The sequence below is a fragment of the Terrapene carolina genome, unplaced genomic scaffold, assembly GCF_002925995.2.
Source record: "Terrapene carolina triunguis isolate 2854851 unplaced genomic scaffold, T_m_triunguis-2.0 Scaffold212, whole genome shotgun sequence".
Lineage (NCBI taxonomy): Eukaryota > Metazoa > Chordata > Testudines > Emydidae > Terrapene > Terrapene triunguis.
Genome location: NW_020664563.1, coordinates 11,430,440 through 11,450,916, shown reverse-complemented (window position 1 = coordinate 11,450,916; position 20,477 = coordinate 11,430,440). Strand labels below are relative to the sequence as shown.

The following is a 20,477-nucleotide window of genomic DNA, read 5'->3' as shown; positions in this document are numbered from 1 at the left end:
AGGGTAAGGATCCCGGGGGGGGGGCAGTCAGGAAAGAAAGGGGGGGTTGGATGGGGTGGGGGGAGCTGTGGGGAGCAGTTAGGGAAAGAGTTTGTTGGATGGGGCAGGGGTCCCAGAGGGCAGTCAGGAAGGAGGGGGGGTTGGGATGGGACGGCGGGGTTGGGATGGGACGGCAGGGGGCAGGGAGTCTAGGGGCGGTCAGGGGACAGACAGCTGGAGCGATGGATGGGGCAGGAGTCCCGGGGGGGGGGGGGGCGCGTCAGGGGGCGAGAGGCAGGTAGGTCGGCTAGGGGGCGGGGTCCGAGCCACACCTGGCTGTTTGGGGAGGCACAGCCTCCCCTAACTGGCCCTCCATACAATTTCTGAAACCCGATGCGGCCCTCAGGCCAAAAAGTTTGCCCGCCCCTGTGCTATATACAGAACATTTACAGCCAACCAAGTGCTTCTACATTCTTTGTAAAAGCAGTAATATACTCTCAAATACAGCTTAAAAGATGGCTTTTAGTTTTTCTGCAAGTCACTGTGCAAGTACTATTGCCTTAACACTGCACACCAAACATATTAAGCTTACCTACCTAAATAAGGAATACAAGGAGTCATCTTCAAGCTGTTAATATAGTCTCTAAGTCGTTTGTAATTATCTTCTTTACTCATAACATACTCCAACTTTTCAAAGGTAGTTTTGTCTTTTCGGCTCAATAACTAGAAAAGAAAGACAAAGATAGAAGGGTTGCAGTTCATTTAGGGTGAGATGAATTTTGCACTTAAAGCAGGATTCAACCAGTTTGTTATATATGAAGAATACTGAGTATCATCCCAAAAATTACAGCTCTTACTCTTCGAGTATAGAATACATTTTCTCAGAATTTACAAGAAAATTGGTTAGTTTATGAGTTAAAATTAATTTTTAAATGGATCCTTTAAGAAATTTAGCACCATATCAAACCTTTTTTTTGGCCTTGAATTATCTTAATAATGCAGACTATTAAAACTTCTATATCAGTTAAAACGCAATGAACTCTCATGCACTGGTTACATTTTTTTAAAGGATTAATTTTTTTTTACTGTTATTCTCCATTATTGAAAGTGTCTTCTTCAGCAGGTACACACAAATAATGTTCTAATACAAAGAATTCCATGAAGATCTATCCTCTTTCAAAATGGCCACTATCTTCCATTGCTCTCAATAGGAGTGAAGCTAAAAGTCCCCTTAGCAGAAAATGGGAGTGAAGCTAAGTTGATTGCAGGAAATATGGTTGCCCTAACAGCATAGGTCCGTAACAAAGCCCTATTTCACAACCATGCCATTTTGGTTGAGCTATTGATAGTCTTATGGTTTCTTTATCTTGAAACTTCATGACCTGTAAATTTTCTCAATAAGTTTATTTTCCAGTGAAAGAAATAAGAGCATTAAAATCTAGTGAAAATTTTAAAATGCACTATAATTCTTTAAAATCAATGTATTGCCTGATGCAGACATACTGGTATTCACATACAAAAATTCTGTTTAGTAAGAGAAAGATGCAATAGGGGCTTGGATCTGCCTTCTCCACAGAAAAGTACAATGGTTTGAGCACAAACCACCTGTGTATATTGTTCTGTCAGCAAAAAGGCAGTTGTATTGGCTCTTTTTGTCACAGGATCAGCAGTTATAACAGAACTACCATTGAGTAGCCACATTAAAGGTTTTATTTCATTTTTGGGCCAAAATTTAAGGAAATGTAGAAAAATGTTTAGATTGACCATTTTGGCAGGAGACTAGGTGTTCAAGTCTCTCGATCAAAGTTTTAGCTATATGTGAAGATGAACAGTAATTAGTAGTTTAAAAAGTGTAATGAGATATCCTAGGTGTGTAGGTACATAACCTTGAGATTTTACACCACCACTATAACCAAAATCTACCTGGGTTTCCATGACAATGATGGAACAAATCTATGAACTTGTGCAAAAATATAATTGCATTTATTTTACACCTTTTGCCTTTCTTGCCTATATTTTCTGCCCACAAACTTCACTAGGATGCAGCAAATATTACACCAGCTTTCAAAGAGATGCCATTTTTAAAGGGAGAGAATTGTCATCCAGAAAATTGTGTTCCTTGAAGTTCTGGCCCTACGCCCATCTATGAAACAGTTGCGTCTTACATCTACTATGAGAGGTTGCTAGATTTGGGCTATTGCAGATTTCCAGGGAAAGATACAGAGCTGAGGACAGCCATGAGGATAATGGCTTGTTGGGAACTCATGTGATAGTTTAAACATCTCTGCAGAGAGGAGACTGTGGCAGAGCATAGAGGGAAAAGCAGTCTCTGAGGTCGCTGGAGCTTAAGTCTAGACAATTTAGATGCCATGATCACAGCCATGTTTTCAAAATACTTCATTTTTCAAACCAGCATCATCTCCATCTTGTCCATATTTAGTTGGAGGTCTCACCATTTGAGTTAGCAGCACCTCATGCTCAATAACACTGAAGACTTCTGTATATTTTAAATGTATTGGGCTACTGTTAGAGCTCAAAGTACTAGCAAGGATGTCTGATTTTTCCACTATTATCAGGCTCCAACATTTGGGACATGAAGTTTACCTTTTAGGTTTGTCTTCTCAAAATGGGTATTTGCAGCATAATTAGTCTAGACGAATTCATGTCTTTTCACCATATGTAAGGACCTGCGTTTCTGGTTTATATTTTTTCTAAAGTTTCCAGGAAATGTATCAGTATTTATTTCAAACATTTAAAAAGGGTGAAAAATCAGTGCAAAAATTTACCTGGAAAACTGTGAAGTTAATATCAGGGTTAATATTGGAGGACAGAAATCAACAAATAGAAAAAAAATTGTTTATGGAACAAACTATTGGTGATTTGTGCAGTTATGCTTGACATAAGGGGCTTCATCAGTGTGAATTCCAAAACTCCAGGGTAGCAAAGGCTTGCAGCAGTTTTTTCAATACTCTCAGATCGCAAAATCATCATCTTTCCTGTCTCAGAGGTGGGATTTAGGGGCTAGGAGCCAAGAGAGAGCAGATCCTAGTTCCTGAGACACAGTCCCGCCATCAGCTAGGGTGCTGCCACTATCTTCCTCGCCGCAACATGCCCACCTCCACTTATCTCCCTGGGGCTGCACAGGAATCAGAGTGACCGGTTCCCAGCCTGGGGGCAAGAGGGTTCTCTGTCTGGTTGGTGAAGCAGACAGAGCTCTGTGCCCTGGGGTTCCTTTCCACAGAGTGTCACATCTCTGAGCTCAACTACTCACAGGTGTTATCATGGGGGTGGGAAGAGGATGCTCAGAGGGGAGACGGTGTGCCTGATACAGTGACAGCAAGCAGGGAGTGGGGGAGGAGGATTGTTCCCAATGATTGTTCAGAACTGCCTTTTTTTAAGGAGTTTTGTGGGGAAGAGGAGACAAGTAATGTTGCAGGGGGAGATCCTCAGAATCTATAAGGAGGGTCCCCACTCTACAATTTTAAGACCCCATATGTTTGAAGAAATACCAGCACACATGAAGAAAAAAATTACTTACCTTACAGTAACTTGTTCTTTGAGTGATTGTGCACATATAAATTCCACTGTAGGTGATGCATCAGCAGTTCCCTTATAGGACCAGGAACTTTGGCTCATCCAAACAGAGACTGTAATACCCGATTTGCCAAAGCTGACTTCATCGTGAGAGGGATGAGTGATGGCATAAAGAGTGGAAAGTACATGCAGATGATCACATGTACAATATGCATACATATTAGTTATTGGAACATTGCTCAGGAAAGCTGATGAGGTGGAGTAAGTTGCTATTCTTGATAGAGAAGAGACTTTAGCAAGATTGTAAAAAAATCGTAAACAGACAAAAACCAAATGTGAGATGCATTGAGATGATACTGATTGACCTTTAATTATTTCAGTATAGTTTACAAAGATTCTGGGGGGGGAGGGGGGGAAGACCTGAAGGATCTAGTGTGATCCAAGTAAAATGCAATGGGCTCTATGAACATCCGAAGCATGGAGTGCGTCTTCAGCCTCAGATGAATGGAGGTTTGGTTGGTTTTTTTTGCGGGGGGGGAGGGGGGGGGGAAGAATCACCAAAAAGTAATCATTTGGCTTAGATGGAAGGCAGAAACTTGGATATAAACTTAACCGATACCTTGTCCTTATGAAAGACTGTGAAAGGAGGATCATCCAAGAAAGGGTGAAGTTCTGAAACCCTCCTTGCAGAATTTATATCTAGCAAAAACACCATCTTCATTGACAATGAATGTAATGAAGTTGTAGTCATAGGCTCTCAAACAGGGGCCATAGATTTGGAGAGAACTAGATCTAAATACCATACTGGTACAGAAGCAGACAAGGGAGGGTAAAAGTTGATTAGGCCTTTCAAAAACCAAGAAATGAGGGGATGAAAGATGATGGAAAAAACATCTACTGGTGGATATAATGCAGAAATAGAGGCTAGGTGAACTATCACAAAATTATTTGAAAGGCCTGATGATTTAACAAAGACAAATGCAAAGTGCTCCACTTAGGAAGGAAAAATCAGTTTCACACATACAGAATGGGAAGAGACTGTCTAGGAAGGAGTACGGCAGAAAGGGATCTAGGGGTTATAGTGGACCACAAGCTAAATATGAGTCAGTGTGATGCTGTTGCAAAAAAAGCAAACGTGAGTCTGGGATGTATTAACAGGTGTGTTGTGAGCAAGACACGAGAAGTCATTCTTCCGCTCTACTCTGCGCTGGTTAGGCCTCAGCTGGAGTATTGTGTCCAGTTCTGGGCACTGCATTTCAAGAAAGATGTGGAGAAATTGGAGAGGGTCCAGAGAAGAGCAACAAGAATGATTAAAGGTCTTGAGAACATGACCTATGAAGGAAGGCTGAAAGAATTGGGTTTGTTTAGTTTGGAAAAAAGAAGACTGAGAGGGGACGTGATAGCAGTTTTCAGGTATCTAAAAGGGTGTCATAAGGAGGAGGGAGAAAACTTGTTCACCTTAGCCTCTAAGAATAGAACAAGAAGCAATGGGCTTAAACTGCAGCAAGGGAGGTCTAGGTTGGACATTAGGAAAAAGTTCCTAACTGTCAGGGTGGTTAAACACTGGAATAAATTGCCTAGGGAGGTTGTGGAATCTCCATCTCTGGAGATATTTAAGAGTAGGTTAGATAAATGTCTATCAGGGATGGTCTAGACAGTATTTGGTCCTGTCATGCGGGCAGGGGACTGGACTCGATGACCTCTCGAGGTCCCTTCCAGTCCTAGAATCTATCAATCTCAGCTGCAGAACATAGTCCAGCACATGTGTAACCTCTGTGAGATGGGGCAATAAACTGTGGGATTGTACCCAAATGGAAAATCTCTTCCACTTAGCTGCATACCTGGCTCTAGTGGATTCCTTTCTGATGCTCACCAAGATGATCTGAACCTCCCGGCAGCAATTTCTTCTGAGTGTTCATGCAGTAAGGTGGAAAGATTTGAGGTTTGGATGTAGAGATTTGCCCTGGTGTTGAGTTAGACGTTCTGTGACTAGTAGTAGTAGTAATTGGTGAGTGGATAGACAGTCGATGTAGATCCATGAACCAATATTGGCTTGGCCATGCTGGTTCAATAAGGATTAACGACGCTCTTTCTTGTTTCAGTTTCCTCAGTAATCTTGGAATGAGAGGAACTGGAAGAAATGTAGATGGGGGTGTCCAGACCAGAGAAGAAAACCATCTATGATGGAACTTGGGCTGAGGCCCGCCCTGGAGCAAAACCTCATGCATTTGCTGTTGAGGTTGGTCACTAGCAAGTCTATTACTAGATATCCCCAGCAGTGGAAAATCTGAAGAAGGATGTCTTTCTTGATTGACCACTCATGTTGGTCTATGAAAACGCTGCTGAGGAAATCTGCTAGCATGTTTCTTACTCCCAGAAGGTGAAAGGCCTTCAGGGAAACATTGTGAAGGATTCACAAATTCCATAGGAGGACAGCCTCCTTGCACAGTTGGGAAATTCTTGCTCCTCTCTGCTTGTTCAAAAAACAAACATGTCAGTGGTGTTGTCTGTGAGAATTTGTACCATTGGTTCTCAACGGTGGGTATAAGTATCTCACAGGCCTGATGAATAGCTCAGAGCTCCAGCATGTTTATGTGGAAGGAAACCTCCTGAGGTGACCAAGAAGTTTGCACCTGAAATTGACTGGGATGCATCTACCAATGGCTGGGGGGCCCATCTGTTACCAGAGTAACAGTTGGTTCTCAGGACAGAAATGCAACTCCTCTACATACATTTTGTGGATCCAGCTACCAATCCAGGTACGCAAATACGCATGTCCAGAGGATTTCTGGGTGATACACCAAATCGTGTCAGGCCTGCAGACAGCAAAAGTGAAGTCTGCCATGCGAAGTTACATATATGTATGAGACCATGTGACCCAGGAGCTGAAGGCAGGCAGGCACTGTTCTTCTTGTCCTGGACTTGAGGTTACAGATTGATATTGATAACAATCCCTTGGGAAATCAGCCAGGGCTGTTCTGGCATCGAGGTCTACTTCTATGAGTCATGAGTTGAGTGGGTTTTTAATTGTGATTTCCCAAATTTAGTTTCAGCCCTAAATGGAAGAACATTAGTCTGATGAGTAGGACATTGCTCTGGACCCAGTCGCTTGATAGTGCACAAACTAGCCAATTATCCAGATAAGGAAATATTTGAATGCTCAAATGATGGAGGTAGTCTGCTACCACCAACATGCATTTGGTGAAGAACATCGGGGATGAAGAGAAACTGAAGTAGAACACTATTTACTAGTAATGGTTGGTGCCTATAACAAATCCAAAATACTTTCTGTGGCAGGGATATATTGTGACCATCCTGAACTTGATTTTTTTTGATGAAATAGTTCAACTTTGGGGTGAAAGCATTTCTTCAGGACCAGAAAGCACCAACAACAGAAGCCTTTCCCTCTGTGTTGGCAAGGAACTTCTTCTATTGCTCCCAATTCTAGAAGAGACCATAGTTCTTGAAGTAACACAATCTTATGAGCGGGATCCCTGAAAAGGGATGGGGAAGGCGGGTTGGGAAAAGGAAGGTAAGAGTTGGATAGCCTATCCTTCCCTTAAAGTGCTGAGTACCCACTTGTCCAACATGATGTTTTCCCAAGCACAGTAAAACACAGACAGGCATAATCCAAACGGAGGAGATATCATCAGTATACATTTCTTGATCAAAAAATCAAAATGACTGCTTCGAGGTTGCAGATGTCTGGTGGGAAGGCCCTGCCACAGCCAAAGATAGCTGGTGACGTCAAAGAGATCTTGACCTCTTCTTAGGGACATATCAAGGTCTCTGATGAAAAGAGGTTCTAAAGTAATACTGCGGCATAAACTGCTTCTTTTTCATAACTGGTCTATGAACTCCTAAAGAGCAAAGCATTGCACAACAATCTTTTAGTGTGCACACAGCATTATCTTGTTTGTTTTGGTCGAAAACAGTTTAGACCCCTCAAATGATAAGTCTTGTATTGTATTCAGCAGCTCCTTTGTAATGTCAGAATCCTGCAACCAGGAACAACGTCACATGGAGACTTCAGTGCTCATAGAGTGCCAAGTGGTATCAGCCTCATCTATTGCTGCCTGAAGGAAAATGTAGTTTGAGGGCCACCTTACAGCACAAAAGCTAGAAACTGGTCCCTAAATTCCTCTAGTAATTTATCAGCAGACTTAAAAAGAGAAGAGAAATGAATAAAATTATATTTTGAAGAAAGAGCCTGATAATTGTCAACTCTCAAGAGTGGCAGGAGAATAGTTTACAGCCACATAAATCCAGTTTCTTAAACTCCTTATCCTTTGGAGTGGACTTATTATGAGACTGACAAAACTATTCATTAGCAGTCACTACCACCAGAGAATCAGGAATTGGAGGAGTAAAAAAATACTCAAAATCTTACTGAGGGACCTGGTATCATCTGCCCACTCAGTTGGCCATGAGGGATATAGAGACTAGAGTATGCCGAAGATTCTTTGCTGGCTGTAGTAAGGCCTCATTGATAGGAAGGGCAACCCTTCCTGAAGTAGGAGTCTGCAGTACATCAAGGAAGATATGTGTATTCTCTGGCACAGGTTCTGCCTGCACCCTTAGAGAAGCAGCTACTCTCATCATTAGATTCTGGAAGACTTCAAAATTCTCTTAGGGGGAAGGTAGGGAGGGGAGAAGAGGGGAGAAAGAGACACTGACTCTGGAGTAAACACGTTGTCCAGTGAAGAGGAGGAAATATAGGGAGGAGCATCTAAGGGTTCCTCTAGTAATTCTTCCTCCTTCATAGTTTCCATCACAGCAGGTTGAGGGATGGCTGCAGGATACTAAGAAGATGCCTCTTGTACTGAGGGAGGAGTATACCTCCTCCTAGAAAGTGAATGGAGACAGAGATGTAGAGTCTCTTGGAGCAGCCCAAGACAAATAGGACCATGGAGAAACAGGGCCAGGGAAGATATTGAGGTGGCTGAAAAGCCAATTAATCAGTGCTGGGTATATCTTCAGTGCAGAGTGCGTCGTCAGCACAAATACTGGAGCCAGCTGCAGCAGAGGAGAGTCAGGCAGGGAAAAACAAAGAAGATCCCTAACTGCCCATACCCAGGGAGTAGAAGGCTCCCCACGTAAGCATATTGATGCCGACAGTGTTGGTGAAGCTGAAGTATACTGGACAGTCTGAGAAGGACCAGCACAGCTGAGGACATCTGTCTCAATGGCTCTGATGGAATTGATGGTGCCACCTCAAATGGGACCGATGAACACTTTAATTTGTGAAGCTTCTAACCAGTACCAGAGGACTTAACAGATTACTTTCTGGGAGAAGAGATTGAGACTTAGAGGTCTTGTCATAGTCAGAATGCTCTGACTTGGACAGAGAAGGGGGAAACAATGTTTACTATCAGATTTGTGTTTTGACTCAGAAGTAGTTGGAGAGACACTCCAAGTTAATCCAGAGTCTCCTGGATCACAATCGGGACCTGGCTGAGAGACAGGTCACATTGCCTCCTTCAAGAAGTGAATCTTAAGATGACAGTATCTCTGCTTTTCAGTTTGGGGGGGATGAAAGTACAAATAGGGCATTTGCCCCTCACATAGACAAACCAAACAGCTCTTGTGCCTATTTGTGATATGGATATCAGCCCTACACATGACAGTTCAAAATCTGGGGATTTTTTCCATAATAAATCCTCCAGGTTCTAATAAAAACTATAACTAATTATAGTATGCTAAATACTAAATGTATACTCTACAAGTTTTTTTGAAAGCTGGCTAATTGAAGCTAACACTGTGGGAGCCCCAACTCTCACAACAGGAAAAGGAACTGAGAGAGAGGCAGTGGACACACCCCTTGCATGCCCTGACCTAAGAACATGGGGAGAGCAGGGGCACATGGGCCACCTAGTGGTACTGATGGCAAAAAGTGTGTAATTTTTGTGCACTGGAACACAAACACCTACAGTGGAACATGTATGTGCACAATCACTCAAAGGAGAAGTTTTCATTATTATTTGAACTGTAGTAGTGCATAGGGGGTCACAACTGTGGCTCAAGGCTCCATTGTGCTAGGCACTATACATAACTACAAAAACGTGTTCCTTCCCCTGAAGAACTGACTGTCTCCCTTCTAGAAAGACAGGCTCCTGGGCTATCAGGGATTCACTGTCATGTGAAGAAGTCACTTCTTGTGTGACCTTTTTGGATACTGTTTGGGAAGCATCTTCTAACTCCAATAGAATGAAAGGGATGAAAGAACTAGCAGCAATACTAACACAGGAAGTTATGAACAGGATGAAATTATTCATTAGTTAATGGTGTTTTTTTCAAAGTGGGTCAATTAGGCATAATCTTGTTGATATTTTATGCAGCCCTCTAGGCTCTTTTTGAGGAATTCGACATGCAATTTCACCCCAAAGGGTTCCTGTATGTAACTGCCTTGTTATGGTGGGATACAGATCAGAAGTCCTGAAATATAAGTATCCGCTTTCTAAAGTAATTCAGAGGAGACATCTACAGAGATTGTGGCAACATCAGAGGTAGTGTCATAAGGAAAAGCAAGAGCCAATTTAATGGATCTTAGGGTTTTGGTTTTTTTTAAATCATTCCTCTCCAGTCCCTTTTCATCATAGAATGCAGAGAGTGGGTGATAGATAAGGCTATGGTCAGACATGTGTGGTCAGTATGTTCCCTTTGTGAAGGTATTTATACTGAGGCCTACAACCTGCAACAATCTGACCTATTGTCCTTGTAGTTGAAACAGCCAAAGTTTCTCTGCCACTGAGGTGAAAATGACCAATAGAACCTTGTAAAAGGCCATTCCAGTATCATGCATGTTGGTGGCAAAGATACAGTTATGTGAACAAAGACAACAGCGGACATGACTACCTGTAGCGCAGTGGGGAAGGATTTAGAGCCTCACTTTAGAGAGCTTTCAGTCCTGCAACCCACTAATTCTTTCAGAATGCTTGCTCAGTCCACTTTAATTAGGATTTCCCTATGCTGAGAATGGTCTTGTTGAGATGTAAAAAGGAAGAGTTGATTTTAGAAGGCAACACGTGTTTGGTGACAATGGGTTTGCTTACTGAACCCATTAATTTTTAAAGGGGACTCTGTTGATGACTCTTTTCCTCTCTGGATAGTGAGGAATGAGTCCACTATTTTGTCCAGGAATCTGGAATAGGTAAGGCAGACCAATTGCATCTATGTCTCATTTTCAGGTCTCTTTGTATAAACTGAGATGCTCAATCTGCCAATTTTAAATGGGAGTGCACAAGATCTACTTCATCCCCCATAGCTTCATTCAGGAAGAGAGGACTAGAATCATAAGATTCAAAATGTTTCAAGGGGGAGTGGGAAATGTCAGCTTCTTCAGCTGAAGGTTTTGGGGATTGATTGCATTGCATGACCTACTCCACAGATGACAATGCTGAGTTGGTGCTTCCTATCTTTAGAAGACTTTCCTTCCTCTTTATATATTGAGAACCAGATGGAAATGTTACTTCCAAAAGAATTTACACAAACTGGATTTCAAGAGAGAAAGCTTTCTGAAGAGGAGCTCACCTCAGGAAAGTCTGAAGTGTTAAAAACACTTTTCCAGAAATGGGAGAAGAATCAGTTCTCCATGAAAATCAAAGATTTTTCAAAAACTGGATTACCTGAGATTTCAATGGTCAGAGGAAAGGCTGAGCTGGCTTTAATTTGAGCATCCCCTGATGGAGGCCTGAGACACACCCTTGTGATATGGATGGTGATCCTAGCAGAGAGTGCAAAATGGAATAGGCAACGGGCTTGTGGTTAACCAAGACAGACTGGGGGAACAGAAGGGAGGGAATTAAAAATAAATGGGAGGTTTGGGGATTCTCTCCCAGAACACCTTGAAACACCAATTGAAATTTTTTGAATTTTTGTCTATTTTAAGACATTCTGAAACAAAAAATGTTATACAAAAAAATAAGGACCTGCATGGTGTTTACTTGGAATTCTGAACAAGCCTAACTTGCCTGAGGCGAATTATATTCAGCTGATTACTGAAGCTTATACCATCCTACATGGTCATGAATAGTGTATGTTAACTGAAAAATACTACCCTTCACAATGCCTCCTGGCTTGCAGGAATACAACACTCTGGTAACATATAAGACAGTTACCTATTCCATAACTGGTGTTCTTAGAGATGTGTTGCTCATGTCTACTCCACAATAGGTGTGCGTGCTTGCCATGGGCACAGGTGCTGGAAGTTTTTCCCCTAGCAGTACCCGTAGGGGGGAGCGCCCCCCGCAACCCCTGGAGTGGCACCTGCCTGGCACGGTATAAGGGGACCTGTGCGCTCCACCCACCCTCAGTTCCTTCTTGCCAGACAACTCCGACAGAGGGAAAGGAGGGTGGGATGTGGAATAGACATGAGCAACACATCTCGAAGAACACCAGTTACGGAAAAAGTAACTGTCTTTTCTTCTTCGAGTGATTGCTCATGTGCATTCCACAATAGGCGATTCCAAGCTGTATCTGTTGGAGGTGGGTAGAAGTTCACAAGTTCCCAGGATGGAGGACAGCCCTGCCAAACCCAGCATCGTCCCTGGTCTGGGGGACGATCGCATAGTGCGAGGTGAACGTGTGAACCGAAGACCACGTGGTGGCCCTACAAATGTTCTGGATGGGGACGTGGGCCACGAAGGCAGCCGACGAGGCCTGCGCCCGAGTCGAATGTGCCCTCACAATGGGTGGGGGGGAACACCCGCCAGTTCATAACAGGAACGGATGCACGAAGTGATCCGACTGGACAGCCTCTCAGTGGAAATCGGCTGGCCCCTCGCGCGATCAGCCAAGGTGACAAACAGTTGCGAGGACTTTCTGAACGGCTTAGTCTGCTCGAGGTAGAAAGCCAGAGCCTGCCGCACATCGAGTGTGTGGAGACGGCGCTCCTAACTGGATGCGTGAGGCTTGGGGCAGAGGACCGGTAGAAAAATGTCCTGACCCATGTGGTAGGCGGAGACCACCTTCAGGTGGAATGCGGGGTGTGGACGGAGCTGGATCTTGTCCTTATGAAAGGCCATGTACAGCGGCTCGGAGGTCAGGGCCCTCAAGACTCGTCTGGCCAATATGACTGGAACCAGGAAGGCCACCTTCCACGAGAGGTGAGACCAGGAGCACGTGGCCAGTGGTTCAAACAGGGGCTCCGTGAGACGAGCCAACACCAGGTTTAGGTCCCATTGTGGGACTGGGGGTCTAGAATACGAAAAAGATGGTCCAAACCCTTAAGGAACTGGCCAGTCATAGCATGGGAAAAATACCGTGTGCCCTTGCACCGGCGGATGGAAGGCCAATATGGCTATCAGGTGCACCCTGACCAACGATGGCGCCAGGCCCTGGGTCCTCAGGTGGAGGAGGTAATCAAGGATAAGCTGGATCGGGGTGGTCACCCCGGTCCACCGCCCACCTAGAAAATTGAGATCGCTTCGCCAAATAAGCGCGGCGAGTGGAGGGCCATCTACTTTTGAGGAGGCTGCGCTGAACCTGGTCCGAGCATGTCCGTTCCTCTCCACTTAACCACTGAGCAGCCACACCGTGAGGTGAAGAGCCGCTAGGTTGGGGTGGAGGAGGCGGCCCTGGTCTTGAGAGAGCAGGTCGAGGTGGAGCAGCATCGGCGGAGCTACCGCCAGGCCCGTGAAGGTCCCGTACCAATGCTGCCTGGGCCTTGTCCGACTTTATCTTCTCCAGGACCCTGCTGATTAGGGGGAACGGGGGAAAGGTGTAGAGAAGCCGGCCTGACCATGACAGGAGAAAGGCATCGGCGATAGCGCCCCTCCCCAGGCCTCCCCCGCCCTCAGCAGAACTGGGGATATCGCCAGTTCTGCCGAGTCGCAAATAGGTCCAGGGGAGTTCCCCACCTTCGGAAGAGCCAGTGGGCCACTTCCAGGTGGAGGGACCACTCGTGTTGAGAGGAAAAGTCCCTGCTCAAGCGATCCACTCTCTTGTTCCGGATGCCCAGTACGTGGAAGGCCTTCAGGTGGATGTCGTGGGCTATACAGAAGTCCCACAGCCTGAGGGCTTCGCGGCAGAGGATCGGGCCCCGCCTTGCCTGTTGACCCTGACTACCTTACCCTCTAGGTATGAGCAGAAGGCCATACACACCAGCCGCACTGCCCTGAGCTCCTTGACGTTTATATGTAGGGTCAGGTCTTGAGCCGACCACAGACCTAGGGTCTGAAAGTTCCCCACGTGGGCCCCCCAACCCATGTCCGATGCATCAGACACTAGCTCCAACGACGGGGCCCTGCCCCTGAACGGGACCCCTTGGAGCATGTTGTTTGGGGCGGACCACCATCGTAGGGAGGCGATCAGAGTCCGGCACGGTGAGGACCTTGTCCATCCTGTCCGTGGCCTGGGAGAACTTCGAGGCCAACCAGAGCTGGAGGGGCCTCATCCTGAGTCTGGTGTAACAGACCATGTACGTGCACGCCGACATGTGACCCAAGAATTGCAGGCAAACCCTGGCTGTTGTCACCGGGAACCCTGTGACTGAGTCTATGACACCTTTCAGGGTCTCGAATCTGTCTGGCGGAAGAGAGGCCCTGGCTGATTCTGTGTCCAGGAGCACCCCGATAAACTCTATGCGTTGGACCAGGACTAACATGGACTTGGTGTTGTTTACCAACAGGCCCAAGGCAGTGCATGTGGACAGGAGGAGCGCCATGTGATCCCTCACCTGCGACCGGGAGGTGCCCTTGACAAGCCAATCGTCCAGATAGGGGAATATCCAGACCCCCCACCGTCTGAGGTAGGCTGCTATCACCGACATGCATTTTGTAAACACCCTGGGGGCAGTAGACAGACCAAATGGAAGGACTGTGAATTGGTAATGATTCTGTCCCACCACGAAACTGAGGAAACGTCTGTGCCTCTCGAATACGTGGATGTGGAAGTACGCGTCCTGTAGATCGAGGGCAGCGTACCAGTCCCCGGGATCCAGGGAGGGGATGATGGAGGCCAGGGAGACCATGCGGAACTTGAGCTTCACCACGTACTGGTTCAGACCTCGGAGGTCCAGGATGGGCCTGAGCCCCCCTTTGGCCTTCGGGATAAGGAAATAACGGGAGTAATACCCCTTGCCCATGAACTCCTCGGGCACAGCCTCTATCGCTCCTAGTCCTAGGAGCTGCCCCACCTCCAGCTCGAGCAGAGCTTTGTGCGAGGGGTCCCCCAAGAACAGGGGCGGAGGGTAGTTGGAAGGGGAGGAAGTAAACTGGAGGGTGTAACCCCGGGAAATGGTGTTGAGGACCTATCAGTCCGAGGTTAGCCACGACCATTCCGGGAGGAAAGCACACAACCGGTTAGAGAAGGGAAGCTTTATTGGGGGTGGATCCCTGATGGGGACTGGCGGGGTGCCCCCGAGTGGATGCCTTTTCCCCACCCGCTTCACTTTGGAGGACCCAGACTGGGGGGCAGGCCGAGACTGCCTCTGAGGGCATCTCTTATAGTCCTGCTGCTTCTTATGGGCGGACTCGTACTTCGGGAGGGTGGCCTGGGCGGGAGTCTGCCGCGGCTTGAATTTAGGTTTTGCCGGAGCCGGGACATAGAGGCCCAGAGTCTGAAGGGTCGTGTGGGAGACTTTCAGGCCATGCAGCCTTGTATCGGTTTCCTCCGCAAACAGAGCTTTCCCATCAAAAGGGAGATCCTGCATGGAAGACTGCGCCTCGCTGGACAGCCCAGAGAGTAGGAGCCACGACGCCCGTCTCATGGACACCGTAGAGGCCATTGATTGTGCAGCCATGTCCGTGGCATCCAAGGTTGCCTGTAGGGACACCCTAGCAGCCATTGTCCCTTCCTCCACTAGTGCCTTAAACTCCTTCCAATCGCGCTCCTGGAAGGAGTCCTCAAACTTAGGCAGGGAGCCCCACAGATTGAATTCGTACCGGCCCAGGAGAGCCTGATGGTTTGCCACTCGTAACTGGAAGCTCGAAGATGAATAAATTTTCCTTCCGAAAGAGTCCAGTCTCAGAGTTTTTTTTCTTTGGGGTCAGGGCTGGCTGACCCTGCCGTTCCCTATGGTTAACCGACTCGACCACCAAGGAGTTGGGTGCCGGGTGGGTATACAAGTACTCGTGCCCTTTAGTGGGTACAAAGTACTTATGTTCCGCCTTTTTAGAGATGGGGGCCAACGAGGCTGGCGTTTGCCACAGGGCATTTGAAATCAAAGCCACCCCTTCATGGAGAGGCAAGGCCACCCTACCCAGTGCCGATGGGACAACACGTTAAACAGAGAGTCCAAGGGCTCCTCCATCTCCTCTCCCTGGAGGTGTAGGCTCGTTGCCACCCTCTTTAAGAGTTCTTGGTAGGCCCTAGAGTCCTCCTGCAGGACATAGGGGGGCGGGGCCGCAATCGCCTCCTCCGGGCGGGCAAAGAGGCCGGTGCAGTGCTCTGGGTGTCGGCCGGCACTGGAGGGTCCACCACCTGGTTGGACTCCAGGCATGGTGCCGAGGACTTACGTCCCACCAACTCCTTCCTCGGGGGTCTGGAGAGGGAGGCCGACAGTGCTTCCAAAGCTTCGGCCACCAAGCGAGCCCCCGCTGAGGGCTGCGCCGGAGGCCATGGTGCCCACTGGTACCATTTGGCCGGCCACGATGCTCGGTGCCACTGCACTGCTGTGGCACCGGCAAGACCAGCTGTCCGGGTTGGCCGGCCTGGCCCATCAAGGGACGGCCATGGATGGAGACCAGGCTGGCGTAAGATCCGCTGCTGCCCCTGGACCAGGAGAAGCGGTGGTGCTGGGATCTAGGACGGCCACGGGACCACGATCTCGGCGAACGGCCTCAATGGGCGGACCTGCAACGGCGAGATGCCGGCGATTGACGCCCGGGACTGCGACGTCTTGGCGGAGACTTAGAGCAGGAGTCCGAGCGGGAACTGAGTCGATCGTGTCATGACCGACTGCGGTACCCTCTCCGAGACGAGGACCGACGGCGACGCCCACCACAGTCCCGTCGATATTCACTCCTTGAGGACAAGCGGTGCCGCGAGTCCCGGTCGGATGGAACCCAGCCAGACAGTCTGGTCAGCGCTGAGGGTAATCCACCTGGACTCTGCCACGAGCGGTCGCTGGGCGGTGATCGGTGTTGGGAACGTTCCCTCGACCGAGAACGGTACCGGGCCGGAGGTGGTTGCGGGGATCCCAGCGGCAGCTTGCCTCTGGAGCGCAGGGCTGACGTCGGCGGCGCTCCAGGCACCGGCATGGATATGACATCCCGGGCTGCCTGGAGGCTTCAGGCGTGGAAGGCATCTGGACATCCAGAGAGGCCTGTTCCGAAGGGGCTGCGCTACTCCGCTCAGCTTGAGTCGGAGGCCTGGGGCCTGGTGGAGATCGAGGACTGCCCTACATGGATCTAGCCTCTGTCCCAGACTTCCCTCAGTGCCGCTGCAAAGAGGGAGTCTTCTTGGCCCTCTTGGCGTGCCCCGTGGACGGGGAGTGGTGCCGACTGGTCAATGGTACTGGAGGGTCGCCACATACCGATGCCGCAGTGCTGGGTACTGGTTCGGAGCAGCGTGCCAGGGTCGGGGTCAGCGCTGACTCCATCAGGATCTTTTGGTCTGAGGCTTAAACGACTTGCAAATCTTGCACCTTTCGCTGATATGGGTTTCTCCCATATCTCCCGTCTGCGTCCGAGTCTCTCCTTGGCATAGAACGCCTGCAAGAGCTGCACAACTTAAACCCCGGGGCATAGGGCATGCCCTGGTCCGGGCTCACTGACTAACTAAACTAACTAAACAGCTAACTAACTACAGGTACTAACGTTGAACGAACGAACAGTTCTGGGGACAAGCTACAGCAGAGCTGGAGCAGAGCAGTTCCGACACACCTTTACTGGTGGCAAGAAGGAACTGAAGGTGGGGGGAGCGCACAGCTCCCCTTATACCGCGCCAGGCAGGTGCCACTCTAGGGGTCGCGGGGGGCGCTCCCCCCTACGGGTACTGCTAGGGGGAAAACTTCCAGCACCGGTGCACGTGGTGAGCATGCACACCTATTGTGGAATACACATGAGCAATCACTCAAAGGAGAAGAGAAAGTTCTGTCCACCGATATGCCCTTGCTGAGAACTGTCAGCCGTCATTTTACAAGTCAATTCATGTGTATGCCTTACACACAAGTATTTCAATTGCTGATTAAACCTTACCGTGTTTGAATACATTGCAAAGGATGAAGCCCATCTGTATGGCTATGCAGGCATATAATTTATGGCAAAATCAGACAATATTTTTCTTGCCTCTGCAGTAGCAATTAGCAAAAGCTATTCCCAACATTGTGCTGACTAATGAAACTTGTACAGAAAAATCATCTTACTTTCTATGTTAGCCAAATATAGTGTAGCAGAGGGGAAAAATTGCCAAACAGAAAGAACTTCACACTTTCAAAATTTGATATTAAAAAAGAGACATGCAAATATACTGTTCAGTACATTTACTACAACTATGAAATATCATATTTGGAAACACTGAAAAACGATCAAATTTAGTTATCAGTGATAGAAATAAGAAAATTATTTATGGGATTTGAGCAAGTAATTTTTGGACATTTATTCTCTATAGCTACAAAACTCCAACAATATGATCCCTTGCATGATTAAAATACAATTCTCTTTGGCCTTCATAATATTCCAACAACTAATACAAAATAGCATTTGGCCAAATTAGGAACCATTGTATTTAACAGAATCTGCAGGGAACAATTTTTCAAAGGAGAATATGTCAATATCAAAATGGAAAAAGGCTCAAGAGGAGAATAGAGACTTAAATGACTAGAAACACATTGTATGTAGTACAATTGAACTCAAAAGTATCTTTAATAATAATTGGATCCTTGAAGCAAGCTACAAAAGGTTATAATAAATCTATTTTTCAAGAAGGAATAAACAAAATCACAAATTACCCTACTGAGCTTACTTACCGCCCAAGTTTTAGTCAGCCTGAAGATGGGGGCACTTTGCAATCCAGACACCACTGCCATAAGGGCATGCAGGTTATTCAGCTCATAAAGTTTCTGTAGATGAAAACACATACAACTGAAAAAATACTCCAACTGCAATAAAGTGATGGATGTACAGTGGTTAAAAACACTGATCAAACATTTTAAGATTATACAGAAGGCAATTTAGGCTCATACGTAAAAAACAAACCATATTGTATAACAGTGTAAAAATGGTATCTTAATTAAATCTTTACAGTGTATAACGGGTGAATCCTTGGATGACTGTAGCTATTATCTTTAGGGGACTGAGTTTCATGGAAACTTTATTCTTTGTGATTCTGCACAGATGATCACCATATGTGAACCTCTCTCACTACACACTTTAACAGATTCCCTATTTATGTGGAAATTAATAGTTAAGTTTTTTTTTTTAAATCCCCATCCTTTCATTTTTAATTAAAAAAGCAAAAGCCATACCAAAAAGTGATTTGTACAAAAATTTTCCAAGCTTATACAGTAGATCTCACTATGACTAGGAAATAGGTCTTTTTTTTGGTCTTTATAGCCCTTATTAGATTTGGTTTTGTTTATTTTTAGTTCTCTACTTCTATTACATTCAGGATATATGAATGTCTTACACCACCCTATACATTCTTACACCATCCTATATATAATGCAATAAATGATAAGCATACTGGCAAATTAACTGTCTTCCCTACATTGCAAAATTAGTGAATTCAAACCGTATAGAGTCGAAACACTATTAGAAATACTTCACATCTTTTGTTCTCTAAGCACTACATGGAGAAGTGCAGAATAAGCTGAAGTGTGATTTTAAAGTGCAATAGCTATTTCACACTAGCTCCCAATGTGGACATACCAATTCTGCATTAAAATACCTTGCAGTTTAGCTTAATACACTTCCAAAATTGATTAAGTTAAACCTCACAAAGGCATTCTTAGTGTGGAATAAGTGTGTCCACATGGGAAACTAGTGAGGAATAGCTATTCTGCAATACCTATTCCCCCACGAAGACAAACCTTTAGAAATATTTCACATCTTTTGGTCTCATTGTTAAAAGAACAATTTCACTCTCAATACTTAGGGCTTGTCTACATGGGGACACTCAGAAATATTAGTCTTAGGCCTGGTCTACACTAAGCCCCCAAGTCGAAGTAAGGTACGCAACTTCAGCTACGTGAATAACGTAGCTGAAGTCGACATACCTTACTTCGAACTTACCGCGGTTCAGACGCGGTCCACACGCGGCAGGCAGGCTCCCCCGTCGACTCCGCGGTACTCCTCTCGTTGAGCTGGAGTACCGCAGTCGACGGCGAGCACTTCCTGGTTCAATTTATCGCGTCCAGACCAGACGCGATAAATTGAACCAGGAAGTTCGATTTCCAGCCGCCGAACTAGCGGCTAAGTATAGACCAGCCCTTAATTAACTAAAGGTGTGAATTTACAGTGGACTAGTTAAACTGCCTTAAACCCCCCTGGGGACAGTCAATCAGAATTAAAGTGGCCTTAATTCAGTTTATCTCAATTCAATGTATTAAACTAACCCACATTAAGGCCACTTTAATTCTAAATAAGAACATTCACATGGGATCTTAATGCTGTTTAGCTAATCCACTTTAAATTGAAACCTTTAGTTAATTTGGACTAATTTTTCTGGAGATCCCCGGGTGGACAAACCCTTAATTTTTATCATCCCACAATGCTTCATATTAAAAAAATTCTTAGGCCAATACTGGTACCTAACCCCATAAGGGTGCACAAGGCAATGAGGAGGGAAGAAAGAACAGAGGGACTCTCCATACCTTGTGCTCCACACAGGCAGCCCCATATTTATAGTTGGGTATCATAAGAGTACTTGCCTCTGCTAAGAGGATGAGGCAAGACCCTGTGCTGCCCACCTTGCATGGAAGCCAGCAAGCTGGCCTGGTGCAAAGGGAAATAGATGCTATATCATTTGCTCACCCTAGAGCTCTGTAAGGTATCATGACTACTTTAGGGACAACTGTAGCTCCT

General features: G+C 46.3%; 1 protein-coding gene across 4 annotated transcripts in view; it reads right to left on the bottom strand.

Annotated features, from left to right (window-relative positions):
• LOC113407498 (ras-specific guanine nucleotide-releasing factor RalGPS1) overlaps positions 1–20,477 on the bottom strand; it is a 287,535-nt gene that overhangs the window by 148,992 nt on the left and 118,066 nt on the right. For all 4 annotated transcript variants that reach the window (XM_026656083.1, XM_026656082.1, XM_026656084.1 and 1 more), the window contains 2 exons: positions 18,422–18,514; positions 576–702 (listed from right to left, as the gene is read on the bottom strand). In XM_026656083.1, coding sequence (XP_026511868.1) covers positions 576–702; positions 18,422–18,514 — 220 coding nt within the window. The remainder of the gene's footprint in view (positions 1–575; positions 703–18,421; positions 18,515–20,477) is intronic.